At 49.5% G+C, this 27,235-nt stretch overlaps 1 protein-coding gene and 1 pseudogene across 4 annotated transcripts in view; both read right to left on the reverse strand.

The window, feature by feature from the left end:
* Positions 1–420: 420 nt before the first annotated feature.
* The window catches only part of AGPAT3 (1-acylglycerol-3-phosphate O-acyltransferase 3), a 116,965-nt gene continuing 90,150 nt past the window's right edge, over positions 421–27,235 (reverse strand). For all 4 annotated transcript variants that reach the window (XM_063092124.1, XM_063092130.1, XM_063092141.1 and 1 more), the window contains 7 exons: positions 16,867–17,036; positions 15,956–16,117; positions 15,183–15,336; positions 14,571–14,673; positions 10,221–10,296; positions 6,079–6,277; positions 421–5,094 (listed from right to left, as the gene is read on the reverse strand). In XM_063092124.1, coding sequence (XP_062948194.1) covers positions 5,009–5,094; positions 6,079–6,277; positions 10,221–10,296; positions 14,571–14,673; positions 15,183–15,336; positions 15,956–16,117; positions 16,867–17,036 — 950 coding nt within the window. In that variant the 3' untranslated portion in view covers positions 421–5,008. The remainder of the gene's footprint in view (positions 5,095–6,078; positions 6,278–10,220; positions 10,297–14,570; positions 14,674–15,182; positions 15,337–15,955; positions 16,118–16,866; positions 17,037–27,235) is intronic.
* On the reverse strand, positions 22,616–24,305 carry LOC134387693 (integrator complex subunit 15-like; annotated as a pseudogene).

Here is a 27,235-nt window from a genome sequence, read left to right on the forward strand (position 1 = left end):
ACAGGCCTTTAAAGTCTCAGCTCCCCCACCCCCTGACAAGCTTCTATAGACCAAAAATACCTGTATCCTCAACTCCATGAAGCTTGTGAATAGCAAAACTTGTAACAATGAAGTGTACAAAAGGAAACCTCCGTATAACACATCTGCATCCAGTGTACAACAAAACGTATCCCTTGGAAACTGGCCAACCGTCAGGCGTAGCAAGTTTTCCATGACAGAAAAGAACCCCAAATGTCTGCCACCTGCACTCGAGTCAATGGTTTGTGCGGATTTTCCAGAGAGATATTTTCATTTACAGTTACAGTACTTGTGGGCGATCTTTATGGTTAAGAAGTCAGTTGAATTTCCTGGCTTTCAGGAAAGTCACATTTGATTGTCACACATACAACTCTGAGACAATAAATACAAGGGCATCGGATGCATTTTTTCATGGTGTCAAGTAACCCCAGTTTAATTCAATACAATTTAGTGCATTTCAGTGTCTCATTCACAGTTCGACTTCTGTCCGAAGACTTTTGCAAAAGCTTAAGAAACTGAAAAGTTAATGAGAAAAGAAAGCTCCAGGTGATTTGTCATTACAAAGCTAAAATTTTAAAACAACTCAATTATTTTAAAGGAGTGTGCTGCTGCTGACTGATGTCATCTTCTCTGGTAGCTTCCTAGGATCCCTGAAAGTGCTCTTGTCAGTTTATTTCCAGAGCGGGTGGTAAGAATACCATCACTTCCCCTGAATTAATAAGCCGGAAATGCTCATAAAAAAACTTGATTCATGTTTGTCCATCTCACTCAATCAAGCAGATCACGGTGTGATATCTTTTATACAAAACTGTGCCTGTGTTTTTGTGATATGCAAGACTATGGAGTCTAATGTCTGCATCCACCCTGACAAGCCTGACAGCAGGGTTATGGGACAAAATCAGAGCCCGAGTCAGCGGTGGCCAGTCCTGCGCGCAGGCGCAAGGTGCTCTGGAGCGGCTCACTTTTGCTGGGGGCTGGCTCACTAGAGAAGGGGGCAGGCACGTGGGCCAGGGACATGCTTTTTCCAGAAAGAAGACAGGCAGGCGTTTCAGGCTCGCCATTTTACCCTGAGCCCAGCTACACTGCAGGAGGGTTAGAAGCCATGTCACACCGTCGAGCACTGAGTGCCACATTCCGGGGACTGCATGCAGCGTGCTGTTGGTGAGAGATTCGCAGCACGGGCTTATGCATGGGGGTGAACAATTCAGATGAAAATCCGCAGGGCTGAAAAAGTTATATTTGGCTTGTCCTATAAGTGTCTCGGGCAGAGACAAAGCAACATGCAGAAAAAGTCACTTATTCTTCACCCCAAATCTGACACAAATTGGTAGTCACAGGAGGCCTCAAGACATCTCTCAAGTTGCACGAGAGTGTAACGCGTGGCTGGTCCAACCACATGCGCAATGTGTGGCGGGTCCAGCCACTACTTTCTCTTCAGCTCTGCTTTGATGCTCAGTAACCGGGACCATGTTAGTGTGAGGCAAGGTTCTCATGCCGTGGTGCACAGAAGGGGAGAAACAGGGACAGACAAGGTGGAGGTTTTCAGAGTTGATCAATGATGTCTGCATTGTTTTCTATAAGAAAGTGCTGCTTACTTTGCTGTTTTGTTATTATTTAGTGGTTTACATCTTCAGAGCTCATCTCAACCAGGCCCTGTTCTTTTTGGGGACTGGGACCTTCAAAGCACCTCACGTGGGGCTGTGCCTCCAGCATGCTGCCACCAAGATCCCAACATCCAGCTTCCTATCTTTCTCGGGGTTAAAAGTCTTATCAGTGAGCAGTCATTTCAAACCCTCCTCAAGCCTTCATTTGGAGGAACATGCCATGTCCTCAAATCTACCAAACGCTTTCCCTGCCGACCAACTAAGTCTTTCTCTGGTGTCTGCTCACTTGCGTTTAGTGGGTGCTCATGCTTATAATGCTAACAGAAAGACCTCAAAGAGAAAAGCCAGAAAGTCCCTAGGTGCTGGTAGCTCCATAAAGGCACCATGAAATGCCACAGACATCATACAAGCCTCTGGAACTCCCCAGAGGGGGCCAAGAGAACCACAACCCTCCACCCAACTCGCCACAATATCAGAAATGTCTGCTGGTGAGCGGGCTCTGGGGTAGGCCCTCAACCCAGACTCCACTCCCCAAGCACAGCCAGGATGCATGCGTGGGAAGGCAATGAGACAGTGCATGCAGCCCTCGGGAAGATGGGCAGGACATCCCATGGCCCCTGGGCCTGGGCCTGAGCCCAGAGACAGGCTGGTCTGTGGCCATCCCAGCAGACTATTGCTAGGAGCTGGGCCTGCCAGGTGCCCGTGGAGCTCCAGTGGGGGTCTGGCTCTGGAGGAAGCTCCTGGGCAATAGGGCCAGCCACCTCTCCCTGTCCTCAGCCTGGACCCAGGACCTAGCATGGTGGGCGTCAGCGACTCCAGGCCTAGAATGTCCCCTCACCCCAACCGCAACCAGCACGGACTGTCTGAGGGCTGCAAAGCTGCTTCAGCCCGAACATTCAGCCTGAGTGTGGACATGACATCAGTACTGAATGAAGCTTAGCAGTAGGGTGTAAAGGAAAAAGAAAAAAGAAAAGCACAATTCTGGGATTTATTAATTTAATTTAGAAAATTAGAGCTCTCCTCTCCCTTTCCTTCTGAAGTGGGTGAAAAGCAAAATCTACCCACTCCAAAAAAAAAACAAAAAACCCCCCCAAAAACCCCAAACATTCACGGTGCAGTTTTTATTGCTCTCTAAGGACTCCGTATTTAGATGCATGAGCTTAATTTGTTACATCAGAGGGAAATCACGAGCTAAAACCTACTCCCTGGTCTCCATCTCTACTTCAGTCTAGGATCCTTCACAGCTCACGCAGTGACTCAACACAGAACTTACACATTATATATTAATTTCAAAGGGAGGGAACTTCTCTGGGAAACAAGAACTACTAATTAAATAGCAAAAGATCTAAATTAGTATTTTCCAGGTCATGTATGTGCACGATAGTACCCTTCAACTCTAAGATTTTGGGCGTTAGTGAATTAGTGACTGACTCAGCTCTAAACACATGTGAAGAGAGGTGAGCAGCTGGTGACACCGTAAGTCTCAAAGACACCGTAAGTCTCAGCGGCTGCTCATCCAGTGGGGCGCAGGAGGGAGCTGAGCTCTGGGACAGAGGGGGGTACCCTTCTGACACAGAAGCATTTAAACGGGTGTTTATGTTTTGTTTCGTTTACCCCTTCAACCTCTCCAGGAATCATGTTCGGTCACTGTCACTCGTGAACAAGTGCCGTTGCCTTCAACGTGGTAACCATGCAGCATTCAGTAGTGTCCTCGTCAGAAAGGATCATGTGCTGTCTCAGCAAAGCTGCCCAGATCGCACAGGGCCAATGCATAAATATTAGCTCAGTTTAGTTTATAATCTTTTCCATGCCTCTTTCCTCCATTTTTTTCCTAGAAAACTCAACCCACCTTATTCAGAGCGCTGCTTACAATACTCATTCCTCAGAAATAACACCCGCTTTTTCCCTCGCTAAGAGAGATGAGGGGAGTGCGACTTTAAAAAGCGAGTCGAAAGTTTAAGAAAAAAGCTAAATGCAGGTGGTGTACAGCGTAATGATCCGGCTGGGCTGCAGGAGGGACTTTCCTGCCGCCCCTTGCCCCTCACCGGCGCCCCGTCCCAGCCAGGCCGTGCATTAGAGGTGCCACAGGGAGCAGCACCTCCCTCTCGGGCCATGGGCCAAGGGACCACTGCTAGGGCATGAGCCCGGCCCAGCAATGGGGAGGGGAGCCGGGCACCTGCCTGGACAGAGCAGGCCCTCCCCAGGACATGGGCACAGCTTGGAAGGGCAGGGGAGGGGAAGAGACACCCCACCTCCGCTTCCATCCAAAAGTTGAGAACCGGCAACGGATCAACTAGTAAAAATAAAATCTCTAAAAACCAACAAGCTTAGGATCCACAGTCTCCAGCTACCTTGAACAGAAAGAGGTTTGATGGTGACCCCACTTCTTAAGAAGCACTCTACAGAGTCCTGCAGGCTGCTGCCTGAGGTCTCCGAGCCCCCAGCCCTCCATCTGGACTCCTGATCTGCTGGGGAGTGGCCGTGTGACCTCGCTCCCCAGCATCCAGCACGGAGGGACTGGAGTCTGATGATGGAGTCTTCCTCGCAAGGAGGAAGAGAGGGAAGAGGAGATTTGGGGCATGAAGAACCCCAGGTTTCACTGAGTTCTCAGGGAGCCGCTTACTTTAAAAACAGAGTGAAGGTATTTACACACAGGGCTGAGTAGGAAACTGGGTAAACGATGCTCTAGAAAATAAAATGGGGCATTCGCTTCAGCCAGCCCCAGAGGATGGCAGAGTGACAAGGTGCATCTGCTGCGAACCTCTGACTTACATTCAGGATGTGCTTATCACTGGACAACTTTCTCCACGGTCCCCCACCCCCATCTAGAAGCAAAGGCTGAGCCAAGCATAGCAGATGAGCAGGTTCTCAGGGGAGCGAGGGGGTGGGGGGACCGCGACCCAGTCAGTCCGTTTCCAAGAGGACAGCAGAAAATTCGTTGAGACGATTTTTTGGGGATGCAGGGGAGGAGGTGAGGGGCCAGGTCAAGTTCCTAAAATAACTGATAAAAAACCAAAAAATTTGATCTAAGTTTAAGAAGAGAAAGCAGCCAGAGGCTCCCTCTTGGAAGCAGAGTTCATGAGTCACGGTGTCCATTCATCTGTCCCTGGAGACCACCTGGCTCAGGAGCCACTGCCCCCAGCCATGAATGACCCCTCAGAGACAGCTGGCCCTGGGCCGGCGGGAGGCTGACCATCTCCATTCAGTGGGTCTTCCAAGTTCTTCACTCTTGGCTCAAGTTTTATTTGTTAATATTAGTCACCAGGTAATAAGAAAAATAGTTTCTAAATGTCTTTTTCTCCTCTGCTCTGTGTGTGTTGTTCTGTTTTTAATTGAGTTAATTGGATACCACCGTCAGGTTATGTGTGTTCAGTCGCAGCCGTTAATTATTCCTTCTTAAATTCTTGGTTTCCATAGCTGGAGCCTTTTTCTATTTCAGTTACTCCTATCAGTCTGCGGACTCCAAAGGAAGCTTTGAAAACAGGAGAAAAAGAGACGGGGTTAGGCTGATTACTTTGCCATCACGCAGGAGAAAGCACGGGCGGGGGGCTCCCTTCCTCTGGCATGGACCCTCTGCCCTGCCCCTCCTTCCCGGCAGCCTGGTCAGCATCCCGGAGGAAGTGGGTGGGCTCCTCTCCTCAGTGAGCTCAGGGGTAGGGTGGCCGGGGGGGCAGTTCTCAGGACCCCCCTTCCTCCTGTGGTCTCAGCAGGGGTGAGGGGTGCAATGCCACAAGGTGAAGGTCAGGGGCCGCGTTCTCTAATCAGCTGGGTCAGGGGTGCCCTGCCCACCCACCCGCCTCTTGTTCCTTGACTGGTCTGAGCAGGAGGGCTTCGGAGGGCTGTAACAGACCAGCCCTGCAAAGCCCCCACAAGTGCCAGAGATGGATGAGCAGGACACAAGCAGGCTTAAGCAGGGTCACGTCCTGTCCATGGTGGTCACTGCCTCTCAGGACCCTCCTGCCCATGCTCCTGTCAGGGGAAGCTGGGACAAGGGAGGAGCTGACCTAGCTGGAAGGGGCTGGGGAGCACTACCAGGCACTGTCCATGGATTGTCCTTCCATCTACGGTTACAGGGACAGGCAGGTGCCTGGCGTCACAGCACAGATATGTGCTGGGCACCCTCATCTACCCCAGGCTGTCTGATGAGTCCCAGCAGGTACCAGCACTGTGCTCAGGGCAGGCACAAGTGGGGAGTCGCTGAGGGTCAACAGGCAGTGTGAACAATGAACGTGTCCTGGCTAGACCTTCAGATCCCAAGTATGACAGAGGTTTGCAGGACCCTCTCAGGACCCTGCGGCTCAGCGGCCAGAGGCGTGAAAGGCTCCTGGCTCCCCTGAGGTCTGAACTGCCAAGTCCCTGCCTTGCAGGGCCACCACCACAAGTGTCAATCCTGGGCACCATGGGTGGCACACAGTGAAACCCCCACACTGAGATCTGCTATGATCGTGTCCACTACCTGCTCCCACAAACCCCAGGAACGTCAGGATCAGGAGGGGGGATCCGCTTGCAAAGACGCCCAAGGCAAAGCTGAAGAGAGGAGAGAGCAAGATGGTGGCCCAGCAGAGGAAGTTCAGGAGGGTCCATGGCCTCCTGGCGGGCTTGAACTGCTGCCCCGGAAATGTGCCTGTCTGGTTGTAGGTCTCCTGTAACGCATCCTGAGAGGAGGAGAGAGAACAGGGTGGTCTGTACATGCCGTTCTCTTAATGCAGGAGAAAGTCGCTGGCAACAAAAAGTGACTCCACCTAAAAAAGGTGCCACATGAAGCGGGCAAATCTCGTAAGTGCAGGTAGGAGATGACGCGGAATTACTGCTCTGGAGTCTTTGGCAGCTTGTATCAAGAACTTGAGAACATGTACAACTTTTGACCCAGGAAGTCTCCTAGGAAAGTCATCAGTCACGTGAGCAAAGCTATAAACACAAAGACGGCACCTAGTGCGTGAGTGCCCGGTGTGGACCTGCGTCATACCTTGCATCACACCCGTGTCACACCCTGCTTCACACCCCACTATTTCTCACAAGCGGAGGGCTGTGGCCATGACCTGCGTGGCTCCCACGGCCTGGGCACAAACCTGGGCATGCCTCATTGCCCGCTGCACTGGCCACAGAGAGTTTTGTGACCTCTCATTCCTCAGGTTCCTGGCCTGGCCAAGGAGGCTACTGATGGGGTTGGGAGGAGCTGGGTGAAGACTGGGGTGGAGCTTGGCCATAGTGATTCCTGCAGGTGATGCTGGGCAGGCACTTTCCACAGTGGACACGGTGGGCGCTCTGGCTTTGAGAGCACCGCCTAACACAATGGGATTCTCTGCAGCTATTGCATGTGGTGACAGGGCTATGTGTTGACAAAGAAGTGCACTCATGACAGTTTACATGTTTTGACGGAAGAGGTTAAAGTACCATACAATTCCATTTAAGTTTAAAAATATGTGTGTACGGGACCAAGTTTGGAAAGATTCACATGTAAATTATCTGGGAGAGTGGCATGTCATGTCTTTATTTTTTTCTATTTTATTTTCTGCAGTCAATTTTCTACAGTTGTGTTTGTATTATATAAAAATGGTGTGTGGGATGCTTAACAAACACCCTGTCTCACAGCCCCATCCAACCCGCTGACAGACACCAGCTGCCCTTGAGTGGCCAGGAGCCACTGTGACCTCATACCCGGCACACTTCTTGTTAGGAGTGGGAAACAACCTAAACAAATAACTAACAGGGGATCATCCCACGGCGGGATGACACACCACATTCAAAGGCATGAATCAAATCTATTTATGTGAGAACAGACCTCACGAATAATGATGGCTAAAAAAAGAAAAAAATGTGTACAGACAGTATGATGTCCCCAATGTAAATTAAAAAACAGGGACATGAAAAAAATTGAAAATGTTATATTATTATATATTTATATACTATAGAAAAACATAACAAGTAATAGTAAAATACCCGAGTAGATGGGCTATGTCAACACCTGTCATTTGCTACACTTAATTCAGATTATTCTAGAAAGCAAGACATCAGAGAAGAAGGGCTGTGCTCCCCTCGCCTGCAGGGTCACCACCCTCCTGACTCGGTGGGTGTGCACAGACAGTAACGTGCAGCACCGCATGCACGCTCTGCGGGTTCCTGTGAGCAGCGTCGGCCGTGTGCATTCTGCAGCCTGCTTTCTTCACATACTGTACTCCTGAGATTCAGCCGTGTCAAGTGTGTGTTGATTTAGTTAATTCTAATTGTTATATCAAATGGATACACATATACAATGTAACTATTTCTTAATAATAGACTTTGATTGTTTCTAATTTCTTGCTGAACAAGCACTGTTGCTTGCAAATGTCACTCATGTAAGAGTTTCAAACTTAAACTTGACCCAGATTCAGAGATGCGCTTTTCTTTACAACCTGGTATGCACAGAATCTATCTAGTTATTTACAGTCTACATCATGCACACACATTGTGTTTCTAATTTGTTTACATTTTCTTTATCTTGAGAGAGTTATGTTGTTCTAAGAAATTATATATTTTATCCAAGTTTTCACATACATGAGCATACAGTCAGTCATACCACTGTTATATCATTTTTGTTCTCTGCTCTTTGGTTGTGTCTCCTTTTTTATTCCTATTACTTTCATCAGTTTTTTAGTTAATCGGTCTTGCCCAGGGTTTTCTATTTTATTAAGACTTTTACAGAAAAAGCTTTGGGTGCAGATTTTGTGCTCTTCTGCAGCTTTGATTTCCGTTTAAATAAATTCTGCTATTGTTTTTATTATTTTCTTTGTTCTGTTTTCTCTAGGTTTACTCTAGAATGTGTGTGTGTAACAAATGTGCACCCAAGTATGTGATTATGTGTGTGATTATGTGTATGATTGTTAAGAGGATAAAACATACATAAGACATGCAGAGGAGACCCTAATATATACATGGTTTGTGCTGAATATGTTTAATGCCAACCTAGTGGTCATTCCTCTGGGCGGTGTGCATTTCCTCTCTGGTTATTCTCAGGTCTGCCCACTGTCTTTGGTGTTCTGCAGTTTCAGAACTGTGGGTGGATTTATTTTTATTTATCCTACTCAGGACTTCTAGAGCCTGATGGAAACTGTATTTTCGTCGATTTCGACAACTGTGCCTCGTCACGTGCCCTCCCTCTGGGCTGCATTCTGAATGATTTCCTTAAAATCTCCCAGGTTACTGATCCTCTCTTCAGCTGTATACAATCTGTTGTTCAATCTCTTCATTAGGACTCTACCATCAGTGACCAGATTTCTCATGCCTGAAAGTGCTACTCGGCTTGTCTCAATCGTTCTCATTTTTTCCATAGGTCTTGTTCTTATTTTCAATTCTTTATTTTGTGCTTAATCACTAAACATACTTATTTTAGTTTCCATCTGACCCTATCAGTCCTCTGTCTGATAGTTCCATCAGGTCTCTTTTGGAGGGTTTAATTTTTCTGTTTGCTCTGTCCGTTGTCCCTTACCTACAATGGACAGGGTTTGTTTCCCCCCCCCCCAAATATTCTGTATTTTGGTTATGAGCTCATCTTTGGCCAAGTTTCATCTGTGTGAACCTCGAGCACACCAGGTTGGGGTCGTTCCTCCAGTTCTGCCTTTGTTTCTGTCAGGAGCTCTAGAGTGGTTCACCTGGAGCCATTTTTTATGTTAATCTCTTGGCTATGTTGTTAGTATAAATTCAAACCCCAAACCTGTTTGAAGGCAGGCCTGTAATTATGAATTACCAGGGCAGACTTTTCTGAACCCAAGAAGAGAAAGGCAAGCTTCAAGGTCACTTTCCTGTGCTAGTAGGTACTTTTTTTAGTTTGACCTTTCTGAGGATCAACCTCTTAGAGGATCCCAGCTTCATGAGGGCCCCAGCTTCCAGTTCTAACTTCTTGCCTTGAATGAGGTCAAACCCTGCTCTTCTGGGTCCATGTCGGCATTGAAACTCAAGGCTTTGGGCTATGGGTCCAGCGAATCCCATGAGCAGAGCATGGCAGCAGCAGCTCACAGGCTTGTCACCCGGTTTCAGTTCCACCTCCCTTTTTGGTCCCTAGAGATTTCTCTTATTTTCTTGAAAGCTCATCAATGCATCTAAAAGGACATTCGTTATACACTGGAAGGACTTTCTGGTTATCCAGTCTCCCGCAATGCTGAAAGTGGAAACCTAACGTCCTATGTATTTGTGTGTATAAAATAAACTGAAAGTATGTGTTGGTGTGAGGCACACTATGGGGGAATGGGAATAGGACTGAGAGTGGTTTTCATAAGCATCTTCTAATGTTATCTGCACTGTCTTTGTTATATAAGTAGTCATTGTACGTCTACGATATGTTTGTTACACATCTATAATTTGTTTTACATGAAAAGTGAAACAAATGTGATACAGTGTTATCAGCCATGGTTATATAAGCATGATCTTATCCTTCATACTTTTCTCTAGTTCATTCATTTCTCAAAAGTTAAGAAAAAAGAAAAGAAGGATCAGAAGTACTTGAGAACTTCAAGGTCCCCCGTCTCCAGAGGAAAATCCATGGGTTACCACCTGCCATTCCTAGCTACTCTTTGAGAACCTCTCCAGGAGACCAGTGCCCAGAAGGGAAGCCAAGCATGTTACCTTCTCCTGGTACAATTTATGAAGCCACTGGGCTGCCTCTTTCTCGTCCAGTGGGATCTCTTCCAGAGGAAATCTCCTGTTTTGTTAAAAAGATAAAAAGCAGAGTTACCAGATGACATCAAACTAAACAGGTGAAAAAGAGACATAAGTCATCATGCACCAGGCTACTTGCAGGCCCTGCCTTTTCTATCCAAGCCTCACTCTCAATTTCCAAACACACCAAAGTGTTTTCTCCTTGGACTTCACCCCAAGTATGCTGGAGTCAGCCTGGCACTCAGCTGGCCACTGTGAGAGCTGTGGAGCAGGGGACAGCTGAAGCGTCTGGAGACAGGGTGGCCGTGAGCGAGTTAGCCAGGCAGGTCACGCTTCCAGTTCCTCTGTGAAGGGCAATCAGGTATTCACTTCTGTGGGACTTTCGGTCTTTCTTAACATGTTCATTCTTGGAAATAATCATGACTGCAAGTGTCTTTCATTAGGCAAAGAAGATTATGTATTTCACAAAGGAAATCTACTTGCTTCAAATATGTCAAGTACTAAAAATTTTAAAGCTTTAATTTCAATGATCAAATAGTTGATTTCTGTTAGGACACTAACTTATTTACATACCTAATCTATCACCTGGATTACAACCACTCAAGGTGAAGTGTCTACTTAGTAAGGTAAGCAGGGAAATTCCCTCACAACTATAATATCATCTTACAGCTCCTATTCGGAAAGTAAGTTGGACTTTGAATAAGCAGAAGGTATAAGCCACGCACAAAAGTTATATTATTTTAAATATTTGAAAAGTTAATGAGAATACAAACTTTGTCAGCTAAGATCACAAAGATGATTCTGAAAAGGTCAAAATACAGAGCTCGTGGGAGAGACGACACTGTTCACCGACGCCCAGCCCTCCTCTCCTCTGGGCACTTGAGAGAAACACACATCCCTGCCCCCTGGAAGTCAGTGTGCACAAATGACATGTGTCACTTCCCGGAAGGTGCGTGTAACTGCTGGTGCTCAGTTCTGAACCCATGTCTTCTCTGCCATGGCCGCTGGAAAGCCACATTGCTAAGGAAGGGCAAGGCCGACTACCACGTGGGGGACAGCTCTGCAGCCTCAGGCTTGTCTAGGCACATGGTGGGCTTTCTATGAGGCAGAGATACATCTTGGTGTTGTGTGCTTAAAATAAATAAATAAAAAGATAGGCCAGTGAGAACCTGTTTCCCCCAGGCACTGCAGCACCTCAGGACACCCAGGAGGGGTGGAGGGCCACAGGTGCTGGAGTCATCACCAAGCAATGGGGCCTGGTGGGTGGGCCTCAGCCATGGTGGTCACCAGGGCCTGGCCACCCACCCACCTCACCAGGACCCCAGCGGCTTCTTCCGGAGAGAAGAACCAGGCGAAATTTCCAGGGCCAGAGGTAAATCTCCATGCTTTAAGGAGCTTGTCTCAAATGAGGACCCCAAAGAGCTATGGTTCCTGAGGGCTACACCTGCCACTCTTCAGTAGCAGTGGAAACCTGACTCTGCACAGCATGGCGCTGTGGGGCTTGGAGCAGTGCAGGGCCCTGCAGAAGCCCACTGTCTGCTCCTGAGCAGATGGGAGCCAGGAGGGCCAACAATGCCCCAGGCAACAGATGCTTTAGTGCTGAGACCAGAGCATGCTCGGGAACTGGTGTCTGAAGGATGTGCCCCAGGCACCATGTCAGTGAGGAAACAAGGTTCAGAAGTCCTTTCTGTCTCCAGGGAGATGACAACCTAACGGTCAAATGAAGACATAACTTCCCACAGAGATGTATATAGTCATCCCTCTGGTTCCAGGAGCCCCAAGGACCACAAAACCTGCAGATGCTCAAATGCCTGCTATAAAAGGGCACAGTATCTGCATGTAACTGAGGCACATTCTGCGTACTCTAGATCATATAAAGATCACTTACAATACCTGATACAATGTAAATGCTTGCTAGGCCAACAGTTGTTATACTGTATTATTTTTTAAATTTATATTTATCTTATTTTTGTATTGTTATGTTTTATTGTTTTTTTTTTCAACACATTATTTTTGATCTGCAGTTGATTGATTCATGGATGCAGAACCCTCGGATATGGAGGGCTGACTGTATACACAAGAGTAATTTACACATATACACACTATACCCCACACACACCACACACACACACAACCCACAGAGGATTTGTTGTATGTCTGTTATTCACATTGTGAAACATGTAAAAACAAGAATTAAAAATGACAAGATAAAAAGTAAACATAAACGTTAGCTCTACTTTTTCCTGCACCCCGTTGCTCACCCTGAGCACCTGCTCCTGGAGTGAACTCAGCCACTTTGAAGATATGGGCCCAAACACCCTGGGCCTTGCTGAGCCGCAGCTCCAGGGGCATTGTCACCAGCACCAGGAGGAAAGGGAGGCGGGGGAAAGCCCAGCAGGCAGCGCAGAACCTCAGCTCATGTGCTTAAAAGTATGCCTTGGAATAGCACTTTTACTAGAAACACTGAAACTTTTGGAAATTCTAAGCATTTATCTATTAAAATATGATTGGGCAAGATATGACCCCGACCAAGGGGAAAATGAACAGATTATGGAGAGCCTTCTCTCCAGAGGGGGTGGGGTGTCCACATGGGGGCAGTGCAGCCCAGGGCCCCGGCTACGACCCAGGGACAAGATCTGCTTCAAGGCTCCTCTTGTGAAGATGACCGAGACCAGCTGGGCAGGGGCTGGACATAGGACTTGCTGCTGCTGTGACAGTCCCACCTGACGACATGTGTGGTAGCCTGCCAGCTGGACCAGCCGGGGCCCAGGGAAATCACCACAGCCTGCAGTGGCCAATGACACATCAGCCCCCAACTGGGAATTTGAGAGATGAGGGAGAAAGGACCTAGGTTCACTCCTCCCACCCCCGCATCCCGGGATGGAAGGAGAGAAGCCCACCCTGGGTTAGCCAGGCCGCCGCAGGCTGCAGGCAGGAGGCCATCTACTCATTGCCCACGTTCACAAAATTCTTCCTGGACACTTCCTAGTGTGTGGCCAGAAGAATGGGGCATTTTGTTTGTTAACTTGTACATCTCAGGCTCTCAGGACTGAAATGAAGGGGGCCTGTTGCCCCCGTTGGCCAGGTAGACTGACCAGGATGAACACCTGAGCTGGTGGTGGGCCGACAGCAAGTATGGGAACCAACATGGTGACGGCTCCCACACGACTTCACACACACAGCAGGGGACATCTTGCCTTTGTGTACACGCCTGAATGAAACAGGAGACTGATGAGGACAGCCCAACACACAGCCTCCTTCGTGCAGGTAAGAGACAAGCCCGGGAAGCCCACCTGAAATTATGCCCCGAGCTGGAGTCAAAGTCACAACCCCAGACTGTGTGTTAAGATAAAAAGATTTTGGGGTGGGCCGAGCCCGTGGCGCACTCGGTAGAGTGCTGCGCTGGGAGCGCGGCGACGCTCCCGCCGTGGGTTCGGATCCTATATAGGAATGACCGGTGCACTCACTGACTGAGTGCCGGTCACGAAAAAACGACAAAAAAAAAAAAAAAAAGATTTTGGGGTGGACTGTCTTCTCTTCACGAGCCAGAGAAACTTAGAGAGTTAAAGAGCAGCACTGTGACACTTCTGATCAGTGTCTGACCTTGACCTTGTGTTGGAATAGAGAAAGGCTGCCCTCCACAGGAGGCTCCGATGCACTTCAAAGCAGAGCCTCGGCTCTTCACATGGAGATCTGGACATGTCCTTCCTATCTTGTTTTGCTGGGACAGGACTAGGGTGCTGAACCCTGACACTTGAGGTGGAATTTAAAACAGGCTCTTCCTTTCCTTCCACCATGGTGTCCTTTCTCACGTTCTGAAGCTGAAACCACCAGTGTCGGCAAAAAGCCACTCTCAGAAAATAATAAGACAGTGCCGCTCCTGGCCAGAGACCCCCAGGAAGCCCGAACTGCCCGCCCAAGATGAGATCTAGGTGATCCCACCAGGTCATGTGGCTGCAGCCCCAGGAGATGGGCTGAACCTGTTTGGATTCGAGACCAGGCCAGGGGAGGGGCACGGTGCACACACAGCCAGCTGGGTTGGCTTCCCAAGGAGGCAGAAGGAAAGGACAGGAGACCCCTAACTCCAGCCCAACAGTCCCCCCGAGGAATGAAACATGCAGCTGGGAACAACGTATTTCCCCTTTGTCTCAGGGTCCTCTCCATGGCCTGCCCACCTGGAGGCCTGAACAATGACACAGAAGATCCTCCCCTGTGCGGCTCACTAGGGCCCTTCCCGCGAGCACCACACAGGGGCCGTGTGACGAGGGGTGACGGGCTGGTGGGGAGGTGGGGAGGGGCGGGAGAGCTCTCGCTCACCTCACACACATGTCCGCCTCGTACTTCTTCCCATAGAGGATCCCCAGCAGAGATGGGTTCTTGTTCCCCCTGAAATTCAGTGTCACATCGTAGACAGCGGTGACTGTGGGGAACACAAAGGAGGTGACCTGCAGGCAGTGCCCCAGACGCAAGAGCCAGCTCCCCCAGCAGCTCCTCCATCCTCATGCAGGTTTTCCTTCTTCTCCAATTCTCATCTTTTAACTGGGGCATGTAGTGGATTTTCAGCTCCCGTGCTACTGACCTGTGTGCCTAAATCTCCTGTCTGGCCATCTGTTCTTTCTTTCTTTCACCTTCACTCCTTTTGGATTAATTAGATACATTCATTGTCATGTTTTCCATTATATGTTTCCCATTATATACTTCTATTATTTTGTTTCCCATTAACTAGCATTTTATCACCTCAAGAAATGATGCAAGGATCTTACCACATGTTAACTCCACTACTTGATTCTTTCCTCCTTAAGTGCTTGGTGTCCCATGTTCTACATGGAACATACTTGTTTGTTTTTTAACTAATCACTGTTTTTATTTTTTGTTTCACATGGGATCTTGGAGGCCAGTGGTGGTGTCTGGTGTCCCATGGGCTCCTACCTGTCCCCCGGAGGCACTGGACAGCGGTGGTGAAGCCTTTGGTGCGTGGCAGCAGGTGATACTTGAGGGGGGGCAGCCCCTTGGAGGCAGCCACCTCCATGCTGACGCGGTGCTTGGTCTCCGTGAAGCGCGTCCCCTCGCAGTACAGGAGAAACTAGGACATGGACACGGGGACAAGAGGTTATTCCAGGCACCAGTGGAGCTGGAACCAATACCTGACATCTGTGGCCCAGAACGCTTCGGTCTCACATGCCGCCTCACCACTCTAGTGACAAGCACATGGCACAATCTGAAAGGCTGTTTCTTTTTAGGGCTGTAGTCTGCACTCCAACCATACAAGTTCGCTCATGCAGGACAGCTTTCCAAAGAACTTTCCAGAAAGAAGTGAACCCTGAAGGCCTGTGATCCACTCACCATGAGAATTAGAAATGCTAAATAAGAAGCCAATTTTGCAAGAATAGCGTCATAGCCCAGAAAGAAGGATTAGGAAAAGACACAAGAACGCACGGCTGAGCAGGGACCCTTAGGATGGCCTTGGGTCAGGGCTGGGCTTGCAGGGTGGGGGTGGGTGCAGGTGGCAGCAGGGGGTCTAGGAGACCAAGAGGAGCTTCCAAGTCTGTGGGCTGGGAGGCTGGGGAGCCCTGCCCTGCTGGGAACAGCGTCCAGAGCTTGGGAGGACCTGTGGGGCTTTGCAGGTAGCAGACCATGAGTGACACCTGAGCAGCTGACATGCGGGTTCCGAGCCTGGCGGGTGCGCACAGTGGGGCACTCACCCACATGTACTCGGGGTAGTCGGACAGGCGCCTCAGCCCTTGCACCACGGTGTCTCTGTCTTCTTCCCACTTCCGTTTGCAGAATACGATCTCTAGGAAGTACCATGTCCAGCCGATGAGGGGCACGTACAGTAGCTCCTTCTTAGCGAGGACTTTGGAGCTCTGAGGGCAGAGGCGGGAGGCGGTCAGTGCACCGTGGGGTCAGAGGGAGGACAGCGCAAGGGGTCCCCCGCCACCCCCAGGACTGCGTGGAGTTGCTCTGCAAGTCGTGGCTTCTGGGGTCAGCGAGTTTGCTATATGTGGAGACCCTGACTTCTGAGTGTGGCATTGCAGGGATCAGTACTCCCCCGAGTGAAGGTGTGCCCTCCTGGAAATGAGGAAACCCAGGTGAACAGGGCACCAGGATGCGACCCGTGCTAGGCTCCCAGGCCCCTGCTCGCACCGTGGACCTCCCAACCCTGGCTTAGGGGCCCCCACCTATAAGGGCTTTTACTGCAGTGAAATTCCTTGGCCTGTCTCGGGCACAGTTTAAATTTCGTCTGAGGCAGCTTAGTGAATCCAACTAGTTCTGCGGGGACTCAGGTAGTATCATCTGAAAGGTATGGGTTTATGATGAAAAATAATAGCTAGTTCCAGGAATAAGCTCAGGGACAACTGAGAGCACCCTGCTGGTAAGGGCCCCTCAGATTAGCCACACACTCACGGCCTGGCTCAAAGGTACCTGGCTTAAAAACCTCCAAAGAAGGAAAACCCAGGGCCTTGGAGACTCCAGACCTCCCGGAGCCTCCCCCAGGACCCCTCCAATTCACCCCCCAACACCTCCCCTGGACCCTCCATTGCTCACCCCCAGCACCTCCCCTGGACCCCCATCACTCACCCCTGGCACCTCCCCTGTACCCCCCATTGCTCACCCCCAGCACGCCAAACCGCTCACACATGGTCCATCCACAGAGGAAGTCGATCTCGAAGTTGTGGTTGAGGATGATGACCACGTGCTCCTTCCCGAAGTGGTCCACCGCAGCCTGGTCTGTGAACAGCGTGCACTCGGTGCACGACCACCACTCCAGCAGCATGACCAGCTCTGCGGACAGAGGGGGGATGTTGGCACATGCAGGACCTGGCCCCAAGCACAGCCTCCCTCCTCATGGGACAGACAGGCCAGTGTCCCCATGGGTCCTCCCACACGGCTGGGGTAATTACAGTATTTTCATCTCGAGTAGAATTGTCTGCTGGAAATATTTTGGTGGCTTATATTTAATAAGTTTCCAAAAGTTACAATTGCACTCACTAAGCAAAAGACAGGGGAAGAGACAAATGGAAAGTAGCCGAAGGAGTGGGGAGGACATCTATCATTTTATATGACATCTCCATCTTTACGTCCACTTACAATGCTCGTATGCACTGTGGTGTGACAGAATATTCTGCAGCCATGAGCAATAAGAACGTGTGGACAGATGGAGAATGGAATTAAGGGTGACATTTTCTCCTAAAACTTTCTTTGGTGCTACATTGTTTTTCCATATTTAAAAACAAAAAAGCAATGTGAACCCTTGCACACCCCAAGAAGACCTGCAGGAGGGGGCTCCCACACTGCCCAGTGCTGGCTAGGAGGCCTGAGCAGCCCCCCAGAACATGAGGGCTTACAGTGACCATGCACGATGTTAGCATTTCAGGGATGCCAGTCCCCAGCTAGAGCATCATGTTCCTGTCCGACTCAGCAGGCTTCAGAGTCTCACCAGGGGCTGCAGGAGCACTTGACAAGCATGTGGGTGGTCACCTGCACCTGAGCCCTGTTTCCAGTCCTTCCCGAAGCCCCCCACCTGTGAGTGCCTCCAGGACACTGGGATGCGGCATCGTCTGTCTCCTTATGCGGGGTTTGAGAGATGCATGTAACTTCACGAGAACTTCAGGTCTGGAAAGTTCCATGCTAAGAACTCTACGTGTCTTTGTCCAGCATAGGACCCAAGGTGAATGAGTGACTTTCAGAAGGCTGCATGGGATGGGATGGGAGGACAGTTGGGTGGGGTCCTGCACACCCAGCCACCCTGGGACCCTGTAGTCAGCAGACAGTTTTCAGACCCAGAACTGTTGGAGACGACCCATGCTTCCTGCACTGGGCACCGGCCCATTCGTTTTCCCAGGGCACCACTCCAGAATTGTGCTCAGAATTGGCCCATGGGGACGGAGGCCAGGGAACACTGCCAGTTCCGAGTCTGCCTGGGCTCACACAGCCATGACTTTAGGCAAACCACTGATCCCGGGCCTCAGTTTCCACTTATAGAAAGGGGTATTCAGGGCCACTGGGAGGACTAAATGGAATATAGCATGTGGCGTTAACATCCTCCGGGGTCTCAACCTCCTCATGCACTCTAGGCCAGACCTGGACAGAGGTCTCATGTCACAGGTGATGCTGGAACACTCGCCAGCCACAGTCCTTTCTACCCAAGGGTCAAGAAGGGGAGGAGGCCATAAAAAGGCATCAGCCCCAAGGATAGGGTGCTGATAGCAACATCGAGGGACCAGAGGGGTCATCAGGAAAGGCCATCTGTTGGAGGCAAACTCAGTACCCACAGTGAACCTCTGTTAGCCCTGGCTGCCTTAATCCAACGTCCAAATACATTGACTTCAAGGGATTCAAGAAGGCACAAGGAATAAAAAGACGAATAACCCAATGAAATAACCGGCAAAGGATCTGAGCAGACATTTCTCCAAAAATTATTTGTAAATGCCAATAAGCACATGACAGATGCTCAGCATAACCAGCTCTCAGGGAAACACAAGTCAAAGCTACAGTGGGGCAGTGCCTCACATGTACCGGGACGGCTCATCAGCATGACAGACGGTCACAAGCACTGGCGAGGACGTGGGGAAACTGGAACCTCACAAACCCCTGCTGGGGTGTGAAACACTGTAGCTGCTTTGAAAAACAGTCGGGTGGTTCCTCAATAACTGCTTTTCAAACATGGAGTTACCACATGACCCTGCAATCCGATTCCTAGGTGTATGCCCAAGAGAACTGGAAACATGTCAGCACAGAAACTTGTACATGAGGGCTCACAGCGGCATTACTCATAACAGCCAAAAACTGGGAAAAGCCCATGTCCACCAGCTGATGAACGGACATATAGCACATGTCCACACAGCGGAACATCATTCAGCCATAACAAGGAGTGAAGCACTGACTGACACACGTGACAGTGTGGATGACCTTCATAATCATGACGCTCGGTGACAGCAGCCAGACACAGAGGGCCGCATAGTGAGTGATTCCATCCACATAAAATGTCCAGAACAGGAAAAGCCACAGAGACAGACAGTAGATTAGTGGTTGCCGGGGGCTGGGGAGAGGGTGGAGCAGGGGGTGACTGTTGCATGGACATGGGTGCTTTTTGGGGTGAAAATGTTCTAAAATTAGACTGTGGTGATGGCTGCACAACAGAACTAGAAGCCCTGAACCATGTACTTTAAGTGGGTGAATATTTAACTCAGTAAAACTGTTTAAAAGAGAGAAAAAAGCAAGCAAGGTCAGGCAGGACAGAGGGTGCCCCTGGCCCATGGCACCTGGCGACGAGTCTCTGCCTCTGCTTCCACCCTCCAGCCGCCTCTGTGCAGCAGGCCGGGTTCAGACTCGTGTGGTGAGCTGGTCAGCAAGAACCTGTGGCTGAGACCACAGCCTCCAGAGCAATTTGTGAGAGAGCTAGAGTGGAGACTTCTCAAATTGTGGTAAGAACACTTAACATGAGGTTTGCCCTCTCAACAAATTGTCAGTGAACGATGCGGTGTTGTTAACTACAGGCACCACGCTGTACAGTAGGCCTCTACAACTCATGCATCTTGCAAAACTGAAATTTGACCCTCTGGACAAGAACTCCCATCTGCCTCCCCCTGGCCCCTGGCAACCATCATTCTACCCTCTGCTTCCATGAGCTCGGCTGTCTCAGGTCCCTCCTGTGAGTGGAGTCACGCAGCGTGTGTCCTGTTATGACTGGCTTCTTTCACTCAGCAGAATGTCCTCAGGTTCATTCATGTTGTCCCATGTGTCAGAATTTCCTTTTTAGGCTGAACAATATCCCGCTGTGTGTACACACACCACGCTTTCTTTATCCACTCACCCATCGATGGGCATGAGGGTGTTTCCACATGCTGGCTGCTGACACCATGGAGCGCAGGTGTCTTTTTTGATAGGGAAGCTTTATAGTACTTTCCTGTCATTAGTTCAAGGGCTACTGACAGAGATTCCACCTACTGACTTAAAGATCTCAGGGTGGTTCACCCGGCGTCATCACAAGAGTCGGGCCTGTCCCCACAAGCTGTGCTGCCCTCCCTGTAAAAATGGTGCCCCCCCAGGCTGCTGTGAAGTCAGGGAGCTCCTGCACATGAGGGGCTCAGGAATATGCAGGCCATGTCGAAACACTCGCTCAGCGCTGGCTCCTCTTACAGTCACTGTTTTGAACAGAGGCAGACACGCAGGGAAACCCACAGACAAGCGAGGGACAGAGAGCTTCAAGTCCACTGCGAGACATTTCTGAATTTTTTGAAAAAGAAACTCTTCAAAACCATCTTTTCATTTACATCCATGGTTGAATGCTTCTTTATCCATGATTGCTTCCCCAAATAACTTACGGGTTGTGTTGCTGGAAACCACGGCGCATCTGTTGAGAGTGACAGACCCGTGTCAGGACAGTCAGCTCCTGCACGTACTCATGCCTCATCTATGGTGCGACTCTGACACTATTCTGTATAGGAGAACCAGGGCTGCTACCTATGCTAGATCAGGCATCTAGCCCGGCTAGTCAGGAGCACCCGCAGATGGCGCAAGGAAACGGGAAGGCATGCACACGGCTCCTGCAGTCCAGGCCCCTCCTGGGTTGTCTCAACCGTGGGGTGGCAGTGCAGGCAAGCAGAAAGGACAAGGAGAAGTGTGACTTGAGGCCTGTTGTGGTGCCAATGGGCCATACTTCCTTTACAAAGGGAAATGTCACCTGTGAGTTGATGGCTGGCAGCCTGGACAGGAGGAGATTCTGCGTGAGGGCAAGAAGGCATGCTGGTGACGTCCCCACAGCAGCCGTGCCCTGGCGGGACAGCTCCTCTCCATTTGCTGCCCTCACAAGTACCCAGGACCTCTGCCTTTGTGTTCGTGCCTGAGCGGCATGGCCAGGGAGGGCTGGAGAGGAGGAGGGGCTGGGGACTGCATGAACAGAGGGACACAAGCACCCTCTCCCTGCAGACGTCATGTGCCGGGAATGACTCTATCACAAGTCCCCTGCAGTGGAGCCCAGTTAAGGCAGTGCTGTTCTGCAGGCTGTCAGCGGGTGACGGGCAGTGTCCTCGGCAGGTTTCAGGACACTCCAGCCTATCTGTAGACAACTGCCCATGGCTGCCAGGCTGGCATCTGCAAACTGGCTCACTGGTGTTAGGCTGCTGGGCCCAAAGTGGATTTCTCTTTACCATTTCCTTCATTCAAATCTAGGCTGCCCTGAAACAGAGGGAGTTCGCTGTTCTTCGCATATTTCAATTACTGATTTAAAAAATTCGCAATTTGCCTAAAATAGCAATGTATAGCATTAACTTAATCTTTATAATATAGTTCAAAGGTAGGTGTTCATTCTATCTCTGTTTTACAGCTGAGAAAGCTGAGGTTTAGAAAGATTAAAATCTTGCCGAGGTCTGCAGGCTGGTTCTGAACCCCTGCCCGTGACCGCAACACTCCACACTCTGGGGCAGACAGCAATAGAGGCACACCAGACACGAGCCCAAGATGTGCCGAAAGAGGTGCCACGTGTCACAGAGAGAGAACAGGAGTAAAGCACGGAAAACAAGACTACAGTGCGGCCTGGAAAGAACAAAACATGGCACGGCTCTCGCTGTACGCCCGCTGCACCTGGGGAAGGCTCCTGCTGAGCTCCAACTCGAGCGGGGACCCTAGTGACACATGTGCAGAACTCAACCTAAGTGGAGAATGAGCCCAAACTCGGCAAGTCCCGGGGGTCACACGCACGCACAGGCAGAGAGCACAGGAGGAGGCTGCGCGTTTCTTGTGCATTTGTGCTCACTCCAAATACCTGTGGATTTTGTACTCGTCTCCGGTATTTCTACCTCAGTATTTCCTCCTGTTATGCGTTTTTTCTTCTTGCTCGCCCCTTTTTAAAAAAGAGATTTGTTTCCGCTCTTGTCATCCACCTTTTTCTGATACCTACTTTGGAAGTTGTGTTTATTTCTCTTTTGTCTTCCTATACTTAGCTAACAAAGCCCACAGTTGCGATCCTAACCCTCTTCCCGACAAATACAAGAACAATAAAACCCCTGACTGGATCACCTGTTCCTCATCTATTGCCAGCTGCTGCCCAGGCTTAGTCCTGTCTTTTTTCAACCTCACAAGCTGGGCATCACTATTATTTTACACCATTGCTGGGATTTACCTATCCACCAATATCTTCAGCTGCTTTCTTGGAACTCACACCCTTTTATTTGACTATAGTTTTTCTTTTTATTAAAATACAACCTTTAAAAAAAATTAAGATGTGTGGGCAGGAAATGCTCTTACTTTTTTTTTTATCTGTTCAGAAAAAATTTATTTGGACATATTTAGAAAACTTAGAGACCCAGAAAAGTTCTTTTCTCAGGTGACGGGGAAATCCTGACAGGTTTCCCTGAGCAGTGCTAAGCGCTGACTATGAACTTGCGGTCATGACCTTTTAGCTCTGAGCTTGTGTACAGCAGGGACACGTCAGCTTCACAAGGGAAGAGGCCAGGCCCACGGACTGTAGACACAGCCCCTCCGCTTGCAGGCTCTGGGAGTACGTGTCTGAAATGACACAGAAGAGAACAAGGCTCATGGAATAGGCATATTTTGCAAGCTTCCGCAGAACTCTCTTTGCAAAAGGCTGTACATTTGTCCTTCTGCCTATCCAATCTGTATCTCTGGGAATGTGACCAGGTACGCGGCACCTGGACTGTGATGACTCAGAACTTCCCACCAAGACGGCTCTGCAGGTGAGGAGGGCTGCCTGCTGCCTCCCTGAAGTCCTCCCTGTGGGGTCACCCACCCCTTCTTTCCGAGGGGCTTCCTCCAACCTAGGAGCAGAAGGGACACTGCACTTGGCAGTGCTTGAGGGGCTGGCCCAGAGATGGGCCTGAATGGAAATGTCATGCCTGAGATGAAGGTGTACAGGGCACATGGGCAGGGAGGGCTGGGTGGCAGGTGGGCTGGCATGGCCACGTAGTCCACCGGGGACGTGTGGATGTGAGGGTAGAACCTGAGGGAGCACGAGGTGTAGTGACTTCTGGTAATCACCAGTGGGAGCGGTGATCAGCAGAACGGAGCACGAGGTTCTTGGGTCTTGTCAGACACACAGCAGGGCTCCCCAGGCCACGGTCACCTGCAAAGCCTGTGCCAGCCGGTCCTTCTCCTGGGAAGCATCGAGAGGATTCAGCTCAGACATCAACCTGCTGATCTTCTCTATCAGCGGGACCACATGGTCAAACAGGATCAGCCCTGCGTGCACATAGGATTCCCCTGGGTTCCAGTGCAGCTGCAGCTCAGAGAACCTGCAGACATCAAGGCAGAGTTTAGAGGACAAGAGGAGGGACTGTCTCTCCACGCCCGAGTCCGCTGCAAGTGTGTTACTGACGTGGCCACTGGATCAGGAGATCCTTCTTTTCCTTTCACATGCCAGTAAAATTTTATAGGCCAATAAAAATTCCTTTTATATTCCTTTTATATACATGTCAGCGGGTCATTCAGGGAGCACAGTGAGCTCTGCAAATCCTGCTGGTAGATTGGCTGCCATTGGAGGATTTTAAAAAGCCATGAGAATAGACCCTGGGTTCTCAAAAATCCAGTTGACAATCATTTCAAGCAAGTCCAAAGTGGGGCTGAGACCATCTGACAACAGGCCATAAAGCACGGTGATGGCAGCTGAACCGAGGGCTGACACCCACAGCAGGGGCTGTCCATGGGTGTCCGTGGAGGGTGGGAGGCTGTGCACTCCAGCACTGGGACTCAACACACAGCCACGGCCACAGAGACCAAGTTTTCCCAACAAGCTCGTCCAGCTGTCCTCAGCTCTGTCTCCTTGGGGGCTGAAAAGGAATGACAAAATAATCTGCCAGACAGTCCTTAGATTGCTCCTGGAAATAACCACACGTGATTTCAAGAAGCTGATGCTCCAGAAGTGAATTCACTCTTCTGGGCACCGGGGACACGAACTCCTCCAGCAGCTCTACAGGGCGCTTGTCCACCTATCTGTGAAGTGCATGTCTAGGTGGGACAGAGCCTCCCTAGCAGCACTCAGTGCAGCAGCGAGTGGCGGATGTTACTTACCCTGTGACTGCCGAGGCCCCAGCGCATCCCACTTCCACCTGGCCTGTCAAGGGGCCATGCCCACTGCTGCAGGCCAGCGAGTGCCTGAGGCTCAATTGGCGCCACTGAGAGCTGCTCTCACTCTTTGTTGACCTGAAACTTTTAATGTCATTCTTATGCTGGCAAGGTCATTTGCTGGCTACAGAGCTCCAGAGATGAAGGTGTGGGTGGGTGATCTCTCAGCGGCTGGGACATCCCTCTGGCTCTGCTCCGACTCTCCATGAGAAGCTGCTGCCAGCCCTCGTGGGGCTCTGGCTTCCCTCCTCGGGTGTCTGAAGAGCTTTGTCTCCGATGGTTTGCGGCTTCACCAGGATGGGTCCGGCTGTGGGCTCTGTCTATTCCACCTGCTTGTGGACGTTCGTCTCCTCCATCTGCAGAGCCAGGTCTCCACCGGTCCAGGAGAGTTCTCAGCCTTCACCTCCCCGATGCTGCTTCCGTCCTCTCTCCTTTGAGACAGGAGCCCGAGACATACTCTATGGACCCTCTCCTTCTGTCCTACGTCTTTTCTCTCCTTTTCATGGTTGTCTTCTTCTGGTCAGTCTTTGCTGCGCTCTGGATGATTTCTTCACATTTACGTCCAGTCTACCCATTCTCTCACTGACTGCGTCTGATCTGATGTAAAATTCAGCCACTAAGTTTTCACTTAAAAAAATCCTATAATTTTCATTTATAAAAGTTCTGCTTGGTTCTTTTTCAAATCTGGTAACTTTGTTCGTCTTTGGTCTAAATCTGCTGCTGTATGTTCGTTGTTCTTGTTCATGAGATCATATTTATCTTTCCTGCCTGTGGGATCTTGAGGCCCAGGCTGGAGATGCTTTTCCCCAGAGGGCGTCTGTTTGCCTCTGCGAAAACCGAGGGCACTGCCAACCAGCTCCACTCGAGCTGTCTCGCAGGAGTCCGGTTCAGACTCACTCCTCTCTCACAGCTAACCGAGGTTTCGGTTCCTGAAGGCAATGCTGACCCTTTATTTCAGCACCCTCCCCTCCTTTTTTGCTAACAGGATCGCAGGAGCTGAGAGATTTTCTTTACTTACTGTGAAGCCAGCAATGCATTAAGAAGCCACTTTGATCCAGAATTTAGCTGTTTTGTAGTGTGTCAACTTCAGAATATTACTGGAAGTGGGAGCCAATAATTTAGCTTTTGTTAATTAATACCTGTGCTTTTTGTGTATATTCATGTTACCCAGTCACATCAGGCATAACTCATGCATATGTTTTATGTCATAGGATTTCTAATTCTCCCTTCCCACATAAAAGCAGCAGCCTTTTATTTTGAAAGAAAAACAAACTAGGAATTGAAGCTGTAACTTGTTTAAGGCAAGTGACAACCAAGGGTGAGGTCACTGCCTCTCCAAAGACAGCGGCATCAGGGGTACATACCGAGGTGACATAAACAGCCTTTGAGCAGTGCTATGTGCTCCTGAACTGGGAGTGGTGTGGAGACAGGTGTACGGACCCATCACTTCCCACATGACATAAAGCATGCATGCCCTCACGCTAAGACACGTAAGGAGCAGGACAGTGTGAGATGAAACGTGGAAGTCCTCCTCCTTCCCCTGCTCCCTGGACATCATCACCGCTCAGTTTTCTTGTGCTTCCTGCCAAGATTCCCTGTGCATGTGCAAACACACCACACATGGGGTGTCTTTTTTTTAAAGGAAAAGAAAAGCAAAACACAAATGGTAGCATATTGTGCTGCTCACCTTTCTTTTTCACTTAAAAATGTATTTTGAAAATGGTCCTCTACCAGTAAAGAGATGGCTGCATAGGATCCCGCTATATGGACAAAGCATGATCAGTCCTCATGAGTGGGCACTTTGGTTGCTGCCAGTTTTGTGCTAACACAAAAAATGATAAATATACAATGGGGAAAGGATGGCTTCTTCCACAAATGGTGTTGGGGAAACTGGATATCCACATGCAGAAGACTGAAACTAGATCTCTATCTCTCACCATGCACAAAAATCAACTCAAAATGGACCAAAGACCTAAATTTAAGACCCAAAACTATGAAACTACTAGAAGAAAACACAGGGGAAATAGTACACGAAATGGGAGTGGGCAGCACGTTTTTGAACGAGACCACAAAGGCACAGGCAACTAAAGCAAAAACACATAAGTGGGACCATATCAAACTAAAGCTTCTTCACAGCAGGGGACACTGTCAACAAAGTGAAGAGACAACCTACAGAATGGGAGAAAGTGTTTGCCAACCACACATCAGAATCAGACAAAGGGCTAATATCCAGAATATATAAGGAACTCAAACAACTCAACCGCAAAAAAACCAAATAACCCAACTGAAAAATGGGCAAAGGACCTGAACAGACATTTCTCAAAAGAAGACATACAAATGGCCAAAAGCACATGAAAAATGAAAAATTTATAAGCCATTTAAATTGTTCATAGGTACCAAATTGCCATCAACATCACCAGTCATCAGGGAAATACAAACTAAAGCCACGAGACATCATCTCACTCCAGTTAGATGCCTATTATCAAGAAGACAGAAAATAAAAAATGATGGTGAGAATGCAGAGAAAAAGGAACTCCCCTACATTGTTGGTGGGAGGGTAAACTGGTACAGCCGCTGTGGAAAACAGCATGGAGGTTCATCAGAAAACTAAAAATAGATCTACTCTATGACCCAGCTATCCCACTACTGCATATACACCCAAAGGAAATGAAATCAATATATCAAAGAGACACCTGCTCTCCCATGTTTATCACAGCACTATCCACAATAGCCAAGACATGGAATCAACCTAAATGTCTGTCAGCGGATGAATGGAAAGAAAACTGTGGTATATATACAGAATGGAATACTAGTCAGCTATAAAAAGAAATGAGATCCTATCATTAGCAGCAAAATGGATGGAATTGGAAACCACCATGTTAACTGAAGTAAGTCAGGCACAG

This window comes from Cynocephalus volans, chromosome 1 (genome assembly GCF_027409185.1).
Source record: "Cynocephalus volans isolate mCynVol1 chromosome 1, mCynVol1.pri, whole genome shotgun sequence".
Classification (NCBI taxonomy): Eukaryota; Metazoa; Chordata; class Mammalia; order Dermoptera; family Cynocephalidae; genus Cynocephalus; species Cynocephalus volans.